The sequence below is a fragment of the Mycetomoellerius zeteki genome, unplaced genomic scaffold, assembly GCF_001594055.1.
Source record: "Mycetomoellerius zeteki isolate Tzet28-1 unplaced genomic scaffold, Tzet1.0 scaffold202, whole genome shotgun sequence".
Lineage (NCBI taxonomy): Eukaryota > Metazoa > Arthropoda > Insecta > Hymenoptera > Formicidae > Mycetomoellerius > Mycetomoellerius zeteki.
Genome location: NW_017256980.1, coordinates 44910 through 60397, shown reverse-complemented (window position 1 = coordinate 60397; position 15488 = coordinate 44910). Strand labels below are relative to the sequence as shown.

The 15488-nt window shown below is 36.3% G+C and overlaps 2 protein-coding genes across 3 annotated transcripts; one reads left to right on the top strand and one right to left on the bottom strand.

The window, feature by feature from the left end:
• Positions 1-28: 28 nt before the first annotated feature.
• Positions 29-1721, top strand: LOC108722377 (dehydrogenase/reductase SDR family protein 7-like). 2 transcript variants are annotated; one of them, XM_018447448.1, is made up of 7 exons: positions 29-126; positions 316-462; positions 603-746; positions 815-1034; positions 1105-1189; positions 1257-1417; positions 1508-1721. In XM_018447448.1, the coding sequence occupies exons 2-7, from the start codon at positions 424-426 to the stop codon at positions 1705-1707; spliced, it is 849 nt and encodes a 282-aa protein (XP_018302950.1). In that variant the 5' UTR covers positions 29-126; positions 316-423; the 3' UTR covers positions 1708-1721. The 2 variants fall into 2 exon arrangements, with proteins under 2 accessions (XP_018302950.1, XP_018302949.1); XM_018447447.1 differs by lacking the exon at positions 29-126 and having other exon boundaries at positions 260-462.
• Positions 1722-2826: 1105 nt separating this feature from the next.
• Positions 2827-6095, bottom strand: Pmi (Transmembrane protein Pmi). The gene is made up of 4 exons (XM_018447442.1): positions 5970-6095; positions 4648-4865; positions 3970-4310; positions 2827-3806 (listed from the first exon to the last, which is right to left on the bottom strand). Exons 1-3 carry the CDS (start codon positions 6032-6034, stop codon positions 4024-4026), a joined length of 570 nt encoding a protein of 189 aa, XP_018302944.1. The 5' UTR covers positions 6035-6095; the 3' UTR covers positions 2827-3806; positions 3970-4023.
• Between the last annotated feature and the right edge of the window lie 9393 nt (positions 6096-15488).

Genomic DNA, 15488 nt, shown 5'->3' with positions numbered 1-15488 from the left:
TCATAGAGGGTCAGAGTGGGGAGAGCCGCCAGCGGCCAGCGTTTTGACGCTGCGTGAAATTGCACCTTTATCGTAAAGAGTGGCAAACTTCGTAGTATTTATCTGCTGATGACATAAGTTTCAAAGGTTATATTTCTGACTGACATAAACATTATTACTGTGCGATTGTAATTGTAATAACTTTCTTAAGTAATGGCAACCTTTAATCAGAACATAATTACACAAATAGATAATAATTGATAAACATAGTTTCTAATTAAATATAATTACCATTAATTTTATCAACATTTGATTAAAATTCGTGTTATCATGAAGAACGAGAAGGAAGAAACTTTAGCAGGATGGAAAATTATATGGTGTTTATTCAAATTATTCGGTTTTTCAATCATCATTCCTTGGTTGGTGTATCATTTTTATGATATTATGCTGCAAAAGCGGAAGAGAGCAGCTCTTGGTAACAAGGTAATATCTTGTAGTTTTTAAAAAATTTTGTTATAAGTATAAAATATGAGCAAAGTATCTCATTGTGTATGTGAAGAATATGTATGTGAAGATTTAAATATTTCTGTGGATACATTTATGTTATATTTTATGAAATTCAGGTTGTTATGATAACTGGCGCTAGTTCTGGCTTAGGAGAAGCTTTAGCTCATACATTCTATAGCTTGGGTTGCAGAATTATCTTGGTATCTCGTAGAAAAGAAGAATTAGAGAGAGTAAAGAATGATTTAATGAATACTCATCAAGTATGTAACATAATACACATTTCAATAGGTAAATTTATTGGATATCAATTATTCTGCTTTCCTTTCAGACAATTCCAATGTATCCACCTATTGTTCTATCATTAGATTTAACTGATATTAATAACTTGAAAGATGAAGTGTCAAAAACTATAATGATACATAGCAGAATTGATATTTTAATTAATAATGCTGGTATTTCATATAGAGGAGAAGTTATTGACACAAATGTCGATATAGATATAAAAGTCATGTTATCGAATTATTTCTCTCAGGTTGCATTAAGCAAAAGTAAGTATATTAATTAAGAGATTTATATAGACTACTGCATATAGGTTAATAATTCGTTATTGATTTACAGTTGTTCTTCCATACATGATAGAGCAAAAATCTGGTCATATAATAGGTATAAGTAGTGTGCAAGGGAGAATCGCTATTCCATTTAGGTAAGTATTCAATTATAAGTCTATATCTATTCTTTTTTCGATTAATTGCTCAATTACTAATTTTTAGATCTGCATATACTGCATCTAAGCATGCATTACAAGCTTGGTACGATACTGCAAGAGCAGAGCTATCTGACAAAAATATAAAATTTACAGTTGTCAATCCAGGATATATTAAAACATCTCTTTCTCTTAATGCCTTGACAGGAAATGGGCAAGTTTATGGAAGTAAGTAACTATGTTCTTAACAGAAATGTTAAATGTGTCTTAATATAGCCTCTCATATATGATTTTTTAATTTGCATCATTTTATTATAGTAATGGATAAAACAACTGAAAGTGGTTTTCAACCAAAGTATGTAGCTGAATGTATTTTAAAATCTATATTGAAGCAAGAAAAGGAAGTTACTATTGCATCGTTTTCTCCAAAGTGTGCTATAGTACTTAGAACTCTGTTCCCTTCGCTTTATTTCTGGATTATGCAAAAGCGTGCGAGAAAATTAGCACGAGACAAATAATATCATTTTGATTAAGTATCGGTAGTATTTTACAGATAACGTGATTGTTTTTTATTTATCGTAGAATTATGTATATATATATGGTAAAATAAAAAAATAGTGTAATTATATAATTTGACAGAGGTTACAGATAGAATTTTATAACATTTTATATAATCAACTTTCGAGTTGTTATGTTCATTCATATATATATAGCAAGGGATAGCAGTTAAATAAAATACACTATTCAAAAGTATATTTTATTTATATCGTAGTCACTCTCTGACTAGTGGAGTATCTTTACATTATGTACACTTTATTATTATGAACTTTTAATTGAAACTGACGCTGAAAAGATATCGAGTGTGCTATCCATCTCTTGATATAAGGCTCATAAAATCAATGAAATTCTAATATTTTAAATTTTAAGTGATAAAAAAAGATCTCAATTATAAACAATCGTTTAATAATTATTTGTAAAATATTCAAATATATATTATAATGTAAAGACAAAATACAGGATCATATGTAATTAAATGTATGATAAAAATATATAAATTATTCACACACAAGAGTGATAGATAGCACATTTATATATAGTACTATTCAATGTGTTATTAAAATTATCATTTTTTAAATTGTTAACACTTCATTTAATTTTCTCTATTTATTTAAGTGGTACAAACTTACTTAAAATATAACAATTTTAATAAGACTTGAAAAAATATGTCTACCATAATAAAATCTTAGTCGTCATGACAGATTTAGCCATTCCAATATCCCATATATTGATCACATTTTCATATGCCTTCCTTAAGTTGTATTATATATCTATTCTTTACTTTAATATAATAAAATAGATTATGTAAAGAAACGCGATAAAAATTTATATTATATTATAAAATATAACTAAACGTAATATTAAACGTAACATCGAGCGATTACATACATTAATCACTACATAATATTTATGTAATCACTATGCAAACGGTTCTGGTATGTAGTTACATTGTATACATAAATATAGAATGCAATTACAACATTCTTGAGGCATACTGAAAAAACTGTAATGTACTTTAAATAAAACTTGATTACATTTTTTGTTATAATGTAATTTTTTGTTAGTAATAGTAAGCTTGTTCTGTGCAATGGACTTTCTTTTCTAGTATATATTGTAATTTTTGTTAATTTAACATATTTAAAAAAACAAGTCTTTAATAGAAATACGTTCAGCACGTTCCTGCGCTTTTCATGTATAAAATATAATTCTTTAGAACGAAATCCAAATGTATGGATTTCCAGATGTTGATCTTACAATTTTCGTTTCTTAAATTTTGTGCTATATTCATTACATAACGATATTTTAAAATATAATAAAGTATATCTGTTATCATTCTAAGGTTGATTTGTAATTTCTACAGCAATGTTCAGAATTATATACACTGTTCACCTTTTGAGCTCCTGTGTCGATGTACACACAAACGAGAATGTTTCATTCGTACGATCATAAATTTTATATCACGTGATGAGAGTTCACATAATGTTATGTACAGATTTTTAACTTTTGTTATCGTTAAACATTTATAGGAATGTTTGCGACGCCAACTTTCATTTGACGGAGTTAATGCAAATAAGTTTCGTTATGTGTTTCATCACACGCACTTGTGATGAAAAAAGTACATATTTTATTCTATATTTATGATTAGTAAAATAAAATCTAAAATTGAGTTTTTATGGTCAATATATCTTTCTGATATCTAGTTCAATATAGATTGTTTTGTTGGGTGAGAAAATCTAGGCAATATACCCTTTGACATATCATACGTATTGTATTCTCTCTCTACCTATTTTATTTACAGTCTAAAAATACATAATGCTAAATCCATATGTACTATTGTAAATTTAATCATTCTAAGAACACTTATGTCAATATTTCTTTTTCTTCTTTATAGAGACTGCATGGTCTTTCCAGCTTTGCAAGTTATTTTTGAAAATTTTATCAAGATGAAGATCATAAAGAGCAACGATCTCAAATTATATGCCAATGTAAAAGCTCGGATAAAATCTGGCTTTCTTTACTTGTATTTATGTGGTTTAGTCATCACATAAGCAGCATTCACCTGCGAGGTAGTATCAAAAAGTGTTATAAGTCAATCGTCAAAATGAGAGAATACATTGTGTTATAATATACCATGGCATGAGAATAAATGAGTTTGCACGTTTCCTTTCAGTTAAGAAATTCTGTAGGCCTACTACTATGAAACTCGACATCATGTGGCCTACCTTATTATTTCATTCTGATCTATAAGTCAAAACCAATGCCAGTAATAATTTTTTTCACTTGAACGCCTGATATACTCTCCAGGCAGTAATGCCAAAGGCTGTCAATGCAATAGTCGTATGAAGAATTCGTCTCCTCTTATCATCTTTCCTTACGAGAAACGTCGGAGACGACGGACCTAGAACAGCTAATAGTTCAACGTGTGGTAATTTGCTGGTATCAGTCTCTACTTGGTACTGGCAGCAGGGATCAAATTGCCAAGAAACTGTATATAATCCGCAGGTTATAACTGACGTAAAACCTAGTGGACCACAGATGTACGGTCGATCGCCCCAAACTAATCCTGTAACAAATATTGTAAAATATATTATTAATTAGCAATATATGTAATTTTAAGCCATGATGAGTTAACATATAATTGTAACATATACATATGATATTGTAATACTCTCATATAATTTATTAAGAATATTATAAAAATAGAGCTATCCAAGATTTAGAATTTTAGGCTTGATGTATATAATGCTTGTAATTTTCTTTATTCTTAATGGAGATAGGAAAAAGAAAGCAATAAGCAATGCTGATACATTCAAGTCTAAAATTAAAAATCCTGAACATCTCTCTGTAATAACAACTATAATAATGTGTATGAGAAGACTTTTTATATAAATTAGACAAACCTGTGGCGATTGCAGCAAGACCCGACAATGCAGCGGTCTTGTGAAGACAATTTCCTACCGCTATCCATCTGGAGGTTTCATCACCTAATTTCGACGGTTCGATAACGATTAAACTGCATTCTGATTCTAGCGCTCGCTCTAACTCGTATTCAAATGTCTCATGGGCATTTTCACTGTCGTACACTTCTCTGATAATGGCAACATTAGAGGATTCATCTCTACAAGAAAAAGAAACAAATGTATGAGCTAATACCCAGATAACATGGAACATTCCAAGAATGTCACAGTAATATTGTAATGTTACTGCAACATTGACTGAATTCAGTAAAAAAAGCAGCTTGGCAACTTTTGTAAGACTTTTTAACACGATTGATTTATAAATTTAGAGTGAGAAACCAAGGAAAAGATCAATCATATTTAAGAATTTTACAACAGTCGCAAAGCTGCTTTTTTTGCTGAACGCAGCTATTGCTTTAATGCTCCATGCTATTTAAGTACTTTCTAACCCGATGTTGTATTTTGCAACATAATTGCGTTTGCAATATTTATGTAATTCGCTTCAGCGTGCCAGGGTCATTTCTATAAGTGTAAAATCTTTTGAAAAATAAATAAATAAATAAATTGTTCTCATATAAAAGGGATTGGTTTGGAATTCATTTATAATCTTATGTATACGCTACATGTAATTGCGATTTATGCATCATAAAGTGCCCTGTAAACAACATTAAATCCTGGCCTCTTTGAGATTTCTTCCTTTCATGTATTATGTAAGACACAGATTATAGTTCACAGTCAATCGATACGTAAGATTTGTTTTGATCGCGTACTATGTGTCGTCCTGGCGAGATTAATTGTAAGATCAAAGCCGTGTATTTTGTGCGGCCTCGCGATTAGATTCTATTAATTATGACAATAACGAGATGAGACGCGTATACACACACACACACACATATATATATATATATTAAAGATCTGAGAAAGAGAACGATAGTGAAAGTGACAGAAGCCGATATGAGCCGCTCCAACGAAGTGCGATGAATCGGAATCGCGACTAAAAATCTCCTCTGCGTCCCACAAAATCGCGCCGAACGTTGTCTCGAAATCAAGAATTTAATGTTCCTCGAAGTATTCGGAGTCACGCGAGGCCTAGAGATTTATTAAAGATTAACTCGCTGCGCGTTGCCGCGGTGACTTTGAGGTTAATTCCGTTACAATGGCGACGGGGGATCGCGTCGCCGAGACATCGGTCCGGCGACATTTCTCTCGCGCGGGAGGCGTCGAGACGCCGCGGACGACGGCGGGGAATAATCCCATCTACGAACCTGTCACCAGCTTCATCTACCATCTTCACCGTCGATCCCGCAGATACTGAAACGGCGGCCTGCATCGGACCGGAAGAAAAAGCATGACTCGTCGAACCGAACGCAAAAATCAGCTGTTGGGCGCGCGCGAGCGCGAGTCACTCGCGCGACTCCGGCGGTTCCGGCGATTTTAAATTTTTTTTTTTGATATGGCGGTGCCGGTTTGAACGTTTCGCATCCTTCGTTTCCGGTTTCAAACGAGCCCCGAAAAAGCAAGTGCGCGATTTATTTCTCCGATCGTAATTTCGGGCGTTAAACTTGTCGTACCGCGAAGGCCTTGAACGAGCGACAAAATAAATTTCTATCGAAATGTAATATCTGTAAGGTATAAATTATACTTTAGAAGCGGACGGGTGTTAATTAATTGTAGTATTTGATATTAATCGTGCGGTTAGGAATATAGAAGAATCGATCGTGCCTCCATTTGATGACGTATTTCGATTCTCGAATGGGTCAAAGTTAAATTTTCCAAATTAAATCCTAGAAAAAGTCAATTAAAGTATCTATATAACTATTTATACGTTTCCGTGCAAAACAAAGTTAATTTATATTACGATTTTAGAAGAAACATGGGAAATTAATTTAAATAATGTATATAACCGCATTTAAAATTCTTCTAAATAATTTTAATGCACGGTATAATTATTATATATCAATCCAAATTTAATTTAATTCAACTTAAACTGTTTAATTTCATTTAATTTAAATTGTGTGTTACTATTATTTTTTCAAAAAATTATCGATCGGAGGTTGCGCTACCTTTAGATGCAGTACTGTCTCTTTACGCCATATATTTGAATTTTTCAACACACGAACGGAGTGAACGGTTCGCTATCAAACGCGCGTCACGCTCCGTTTCTTAAATGTCGGTTTTCGAAGATTCACGCGAATTATTTCAACAAAGAAACGTGAAAGTCTGTTTCCCTGCATTTCCTCTCGTTCTTGGTATTGAACACAGATATTTACGAAAAAGTGAGAAATGGAATAGAAACAAAGAGTACGGAAGGTACGAATGAGACGAGTCGACTTTACGATAAGTACATGACTAATCCATTTGTTTCGTTCGTACTTTTTACGCATTCCGCGTTTCAAGCGTGAGACGAAATGCGCGTATTTACGTGAAGGAATTACGTGAAGGGAAAAGGGATAGCGTTGTAGAAAATATTGAAAAAGTTAAGAAACGTGGCTACAATTTATCCCGTGTTCATTCAGGGTTGCTACAAAACTGGAAATCATGGAATTGTCAAGGAAATTGGAAACGATTACGGAAATCAGGAAAAAGTCAGGCAATTTTTCAAAACTATGTAGAAAAATTAAATTCTTGGCTTTAATACATCACATTTACGTAGTTTTGGAATATTACCGATTTAACATTAAATTGCAAAGTAATTTACATTGTAATTTAAATTAATCTCTCAACAGAATATTATAACGGTTTCCAAATCAGGATGAAAATACATAAAATTTCGAAATATTATTAAAAAGTCCGCGAAAATCATGAAACTTTGTTTGGAAATCAGGACAAAGTATTCGAATTTTAGAATGAAGAATCTGTGACAGTCCTGTTATTTTTAGAATTAGGAAAGTTTATAAGTTACTTTTTATGTTAGTTACATGTAATTGTTACAGAAATTGGGTACAAAAAGTAATAAAAATAGTAGCAAATGATAAAATATAATATAAAAAACGAAGTACCCGAACTTGCTATATTTAATTTCTATAATATAATAAAAAGTAATTTATAAGTAACTCTTGTAAAGTAACTTTTCCAATCCTGCAGAGCTATTCCGTAACTCTTAACGCAAGTTTCGTTAGCGTTATAACATCGTTGCGCAGCTTTTTTATCATGGTAAAAAAACTTTACAGAATAGAGGTCCTGGTTATTTTGCAATTCCAGGAATCGCCCGTGAATTTCGAGCGAAACGAGCGCGCGGAATGTCGATAATAGCGGAAGTTGATGCGATTACGCCGTGGCGGCGCGACAGGCGGGGAACTACATTCGCGATCGGGCTGCGCGTAGGGCGCTGCGCACAGTGTGTTCCGCGGTCGATCGGACGAGAGAGTCGGCCGAGCGGGCCGAGGCGCGCAGATAGAATTAAACGGAGCGAGATCGCAGATGGACGTTTGCGCGAGCGCACTGTCACGGGCAGCGCGACGCTCCGTGTCGTCGTCGTCGTCGTAGTAATTATCCTCGTGTCGTCGCGTCCTATCGTATCGTATCGCGCGGGTGCGTTTCTACTACGCGAGATTAAGATTTTACGCGCCCCCGCCGCGGCCGGATTCCGTCGCGGTTGACATTCGGCCGGAGTGAACGGAACGAACGCGGAATCGTTCCCTGGTGTCGACCCGCGACGCACCGAGGTGACACCCTCGAATTCGTGGGTGTTCCTCGTTTTCCTCGCGTCAAATCGCGGGGATGTCGATAATAATTTCGAGCGCTCCGAAGTGCGCCGCGCGTGATCGCGGTAACTGCGTGAAGTCGGCACACGTGCGCTCGTCCCGCGTCTGCGCGCGGCGAGTGACATGTTTTCGAATGTCCGACGACGGCGTTCGGCAGCGGTTGACGATTCGCGTGACGATCGGCGGCGTGAGCGGATTCGGAGCGACGGCGTGAATCCACGTGCTCCACGGGAGTGTCGAGCAGCGGTACGCGAACGGCGTGGAGAGGAGTGGCGAGGTCGTGGCCGCTGCGCCGCGCCGCGCCGCGTCGATCGACGGGGGAATACGTACGGGAGAGGAGCGTGAGTAAGTGTGTGAGTTTACGCGCCGCCGGGTGGGGGTGAGGCGAGGGTTTCGACCGGATCCGCATTGCACTGACAGTCGACGAGGAGTGTGTTGTACGCGAGGGTGTATATATACACGGCTGCGCTGCGCTCACCCGCGGCTGCCGTGTGAGTCGCGCGAGGTGCGATCGTAAACACGCAACGCGACGTAACGTGCGAGGACAAACACGTCGCGACGTAATCCCCGATATATCCAGCCGGACTGCAACGTTTCCTCGCGATCGTTACCGCGAGGAAGAGATCCGCTTCGAGAACTCGGAGAGAGAGAGAGAGAGAGAGAGGGGGAGAGAGAGGAAGAGAGACTGTCGCGATTTTCCTCTGACTCCGAAATCGTCGAGTGCGTCGACAAGTGCGGGCGTTTTCGGGAGTGGCGTTTTATCGCGTCCACGTCGCGCTCCGGAACGACTCGCGAGTGACATTCTCGCTGGGAACAGCTGGGCGGCGAATCTCCCGGCGGAGCATCATCGGCGCCCGTTCATCGACGCGTCAACGACCTCCGGGACTCCGTTCGCGATCCCGTAAAGGAGTTCTCGTCGGAGTGGTGCGCGAGATCGCACGGTGTGTTTCGCGTTAACGTGACGAAGGCGCCACGCGCCTCGTCCGAAGGACTGGCGCGCGCGCGCGCGTGACCCTGGGCGTGAAAGTGACACTTGCGCGAAGCACAAGCGGGAGTAAACACTTCCTGGAAATAGCGGTTCCCGACGACTTACGCTCGCCGCGAGGAACGGAACCGGTGCCGGTGCGCGAGCAACGGAAGGGAAACCGGGGTGACCGAGGTGTCCAAGGTGGCGGATCCGCGGCGGTGAAGGCGAGAAAAGGTACATAGAAGGAAGGAAGGAAGGCGATGCTGTGCCTCGACTGCGATTGCGGTTAATTCGCACGTGTCGCGATATGTCGGGTGGCACGGCGGGCGGCGGCAGTGTCCGCGGCACCGGCGCCGAGTGCAGGAAGTTCGCGCCGAACATATTCAACAAGAGCAAGTGCAGCAGCTGCTTCAAGCAGAAGGAGGAGCACAGCGCTGAGGCTCTGGAATGCAACAGGGTGAGTTTTGCTTGATGGACTCCTTTTATCTTCCTTCCACCGTGACCCTCTTCTTCGCTCTTTTTAAGGCTCCTCCTCTTTCGCTACCGCACTCACATCTTCTCTCTTTATTCCTCTTTCTCTCGCTTACATAACTATGTATATACGTAATTATAGTCATTGAATGTTAATCCGAAAGATTCTCTTTTGGCGAGCAAAAGGCAGGAGCAAAAATATGCAGTTCGGGAAGGTATATTTATTATACATATAATACATTACGTATACATGTATACTTATTATACATCATCGCGACTATGATAATGTCTTTCGAATCTAAAAAAGCTTCTTAAATCTTTATTAAAAATATTCTAGCTCTCCCTGACTTTATTTAGAACAGAATTTAGTACACAGACGACAAGTTTAATAATTAATGTAATTTAAAGATTTAATTTTTTCACGAGGCATACATAGAAAGGATGATTTTGCTAAAATATCTAAAAAAAATAGCTGTAGATATAGATTTGAAAATTTTGTTGAACCACCAAAATAATTATACAAAACGCTCAAATTGGTTGCTAGAATGTCAAAACTTTTTGCAGCATTGCTCATCAAGCTTGAGATATCTTCGTAGTTATTTTGAAGATCCAATGAAACTCTTTTCAGATCTATTATATCTAGTTAAATGTTTTAGATACTTCAGTAAAATTGTTCTTTCCGTGTGCTTGTTGGTCCTTAGAAATCTTGCGTTCTAACAATAAGACATGATAATGTTTCTCTGATTTTTCTCCATATCACACACACACTCTCTGTCTTCTTTTCTCTCTCTCTCTCTCTCTCTCTCTCACTCGTACTCGAGCAGAGTACGACTCTGCTCGGCTCTTTTCTTTCTCGCTCACCCTCGAATTCCTTTCTGAGATCGAAGAGGAACGGCGAGAAGGAATAGAGGTCCTGCCGCTGTCAGGATGTCGACGTTATGTAAGATCCGTCGTGGCCGTCGTTCACAAATCGCCTCGTGAACGCGACGTACGTTTCGTTTACTTGTCCTTCAAGCGACATAGATCTTCCGGCTCGTTTGCATCACGACAGTCGCGGTTCATTAACTTTACCTTAGCCATCGCGCTGCACCTTTCTAAATTGATATGAGTAAAAATGATAGTTTATTCAATTGACGTTACAGTGCCGCAAACACGTCGCCACTCAAATTATTACGTAATCTACTAGTATCGTGTATAAAGTCCGAAGCGAGTAAATGTTCCGGCATTGAAAATAGATACGATAGGTGCTTGCTAACAAGAGACACAGATGACATAGTGGGCGGTATTTATAGTCCATTCTTATTTTAAGACCGTGTCTAACAGTAATGTTTTAAAATTTTAAATGCTAATATGATTCTCTGATTTACTGAATTTTATTAAATATTTGTTTAAATATTACTAACGAAATATTTACTTACAGTAAATAAACATTTATTTAAAATAAAAATTATATTTAAATTAAATAAATATATGTTTAAATTTAATAAATATTTCGTTAGTACTATCTAAACTAATCTTTAATAAAATTCAGTAAATTTTTTTTTCAATGTTAGTTTATCTTACATCTTAAGACTACTTAAGATGGTCCTAAATATAAGATCCGATTATGAATACCAGTGTAACATAGTGAATCATAAGATTTTTGTTTTTTGTCAATGTTAAACAAAGATGATATGATCACTGCGTCATACAGTATCGCTTGCTGGAAAGCATCAGATATATGAGATAGAGATTTCAGACAATTGCGAAATTTCGCATGAATTTGTATGTATGTATAATGATTATCGTTTGCGGATTACGTTGAGATCTCGCGTTGCTTCGTAAGCCCATATCTTTTTATGACGGTTAATCGTATAGTATAACGAGCAACAATTACGTGATAATCTAAAGGCACGTCTTAGATAAGTATATTGTAAAACCTGGTGCTACAAAGAAATTGTTTGAAAGTAAAAGAAAATTTATCTTAACATCGTTGAGTATGAATTTAGTCTGTACATTGGATAAACGAATTAGTGATTTCCTTAAAAATATATTAGTCATACAGTTCCTGCAAAAAATTTGAATTTAGAAATAAATTACAATTTATATTTATCATAAAAATAAATTATTAAAACTGTATAAGATTTCAATTATTTTGTATGAGTTTGTATGACTTTAAATAATCAAGATTATTTAGCTTATAAAAAAGCATGATTATTATATGATTACTTATGCAAAGTAAAGTTTTGTATAAAAAGATTGAACGAATACAATCTAAAAAAAAATTTACAAATAGCAGTCTGAGTTGATTCTCGTGTATCATTAATCAAATTGGTGATATCGATGTAAATTTAGTTTTAATATAAACAAATTTATTAAAATGTATTGCATAAAAGAATTTACAATGATTGTACTGTACGTTGCAAATAATAATTAGAAATGAAAATAGTATATTAATGGACATTTAACGATGTTATTAGAAATACTTAAAAGAGAGAGATATGGTCTTTAATTTGAAAATGCGTGCAAGGTATCGCTGCGTCATGATCGAGAATACAAATACGTCTTTCGATGCGAGTGTATGTCAGAACGAGAAAGAAATCTTTATAGTTCTGCTTTTTTCGTCTCGTATAATTTTTATTTACAACAAGATCTTCAGCGAACAGTGAACGGGCTCGTGAAAATCATATGGGAAAGAGAAATATATACAGAGATATAGAGAGAAAGACAGAGAAAAAAAGAGGGGAGAGAGAGAGAGAGAGAAAGAGAAAAAGAGAGAAGAGAAAGAGGAAAGAAAACGAAATAAGAACATTAAAAATCAATTCGCGTTGTACGATATCGAGGATAGAAGGAGATTGTGATAGCGGAATCGTTGTCATTCCGTAAATGATGCGTATTTTTTCTGTGTACGTAAAATCGCTTTTTTATACCCGATCGTCACTTTACCGTTTGTTTTAATGCTTCATTAACTGTCGAAGTTAATTGTGCTATCTTTTAACTAAAGTTATAATGACGCAATGAATTGTCGTTTTCACGAAATTACATTTTTAGTATTTTCATGTATAATGTAATGTTCGATTTTTTTTTCATTCTTTTATGTTATTTAATAAATTTCATGGTGACGATCTTATACATGCGCTGAAAAGAGAATCCGATAATATCTATTAAATGTTGAGTGAAATTAAATTGAAATTTTGGATAAATATTTATTCTATTTTTATCATATTAGATAAACAAAAATATTTAATATATTTCAAGGCAAGATTGAAGACAAGATAAAATGCCAAAATAAGGAAACTTTTAAACTTTTTTTGCTGTTCTCTGAAATTTTTCGCAAATTTGTGCACAACAATCTTAACATATACAGCTAAATCAATTAAAGTTTAATCTAATAATATAATCCTGGTTTAATTTTGCGATGAATTATAATTTTACATAGTTTGAAAAAAAATTGGGGATTTTCATTGGCGGGCATTCAGCGTTCGTCGATACACACGGCTGTTTATACCCGGTCCTCGCGCCGTTGCGAAATTTCGGAATGTCGGCAGCCTTGCGACCTGTTCTCGGTGCATTCCAGCCATCTCTTCCTCCAGCATCCCTACGAGAGAAGAAGGCCCCCTCCGAGAGTTGTTGGCCTGTCGGCTTTCGCATGGATGCCGGTATCTCTGTATCGGTTTATTCTTCCTGTCTCGCTTCCCCCCTTTCACATGGACTATCTCTCTCCGTCTCTCCCGCACGTGACCGCAAATAACGTATGCATACGCGACTCAATATTTCTTTACCCGTTGGCCGTAGTACGGTTTTCCTGGTAAGCTGGTTTCGGTAACTTGCATCGATAGATAAAGACAAGGAGAGAAGAAAATTGACGTTAGTTCGTTAATCGTAATATTATTACGTATCTTTCGTCACGTTATTTTTCAGGTGAAAGTATAATATCGTTTTACTCACTATATCTGAAAACCTATAAAATTACGTAAATTAGTCCGTGAGATTTCGTATCGAGATCGCGATAAGAAGGAAAAGAGTTGATTTTCATTCGTCTTCCAAGGAGATATTTCCAGACCTACACATATATCTCAATCGTATATCGTAAGATCTAATTTCAGCGAGAATATACAATCGTATCGCACGATAGAAAATACGATTAACAAAAGAAATCGGTCTTATTACGCGTGTATGTACGTTCTTGTTCTTGACTAAAGAGACCCTTGGGCCATGCTCGCTCGTGACCGGCCATTATCGGCGTGCAACTTGGTATTTTCAGAGTCCGATTACTTCTTCGTGAGCGCCTTCGTAAGTGCCTTCGAGAAATAATTTCCTGGGGTGAGAGAACCCGAGACGCGGTTGGGACGTACCTTAAATTTTGATCCGGTGAAACGATTCTGAGACGTCTTACGGTACCTCGGGCTTCCTTCTGGCTTTGTGAATATCTTCTCTTGCTATCACATTCCTGATATTTCGTGAATATTTCTTTCTTTATTTATATCTATTTTAACTTTTAGTAACTTGATACACGGAAAGAGGACGGTTTTGTTGAAGTATCTAAAAATTCCGCTGGATACAGATCCGAAAATAATTTTGTTGGATCATCAAAATAACTTAGAATACTCAAACTACACTGAAAAAAAATTACTAAATCTTAATACATATTTCTTTGAATAGTACTAAGTAAACATTTACTTACAGTAAATAAATAATTACTTGATAAAATTGATAGCTAAATCAAATTAATAGTTTTTGTATCAAATAAATATATATGTTTACATTTAGTAAATTTTTATTTAAATAGAACTATTCATATACAAATATTTATTAAAATTTAATTTTTTTTAGTGTGGTTGCTAGAATGTTGAAACTTTTTGCAATATTGCTCATCATGCTTGAGATTGCTCCGTAATTATGTTGATGGTCCAACGAAATTATTTTCAGATCTATGCATCCAACTAAATTTTTAGCAAAATGATTTTTTCCGTGTATAATCTCTCGATTAATTGTTATAGAGAATATTTTATTACTTGTCTCAAAATTTTATTTTTAATGTCAAGTTCGATGAATCTTTATTAATTTACTCGCGTAAAAAAGAAAAATATACACAGCAGATGAGTGTCATCTTTGAACTTTGATGTACTCGAAAAATTGTGTATTTATGTAACACGTGCAGCAACCTTGTTTTCCAATTTAACCGATGCTGCGGCATTCGTGACTCGCTTGACGCACATGGTACTTAATTAACAACGGTTACGACCGAGGAGAAATTCCGGATTCCCCGATTGGATTGATGGCAATTAACGCGCGCTATTACACAACCGACATCGGCGTGTCGGTAGCGACTTTTTTCGTTCTTCCCTTTATCTGCTTTGTCTCGTTGATGGAATCTCGCCGTGGCGGCTGTACCTACAGCCAATATCTATCGCTTCAGCCGAGGAACCGATGCGGATTTAATAGCTCAGAATGGAATTTCACCTTCTAATGAAATTGGACGGCTGGTTGCTTTTAGCGATTAACGTGCGGAGATAACTCCTACATCGGAGTCACGTGAAATGGAAAAACCATTAATTATCGTCAATCGAGTCACGAATATTATCGCCGCGCACACGTTCGTGATATTTTTCCCGCTGTCCAGTTATTGTATATCGTGAAAATGATCGTACCACATTATATAC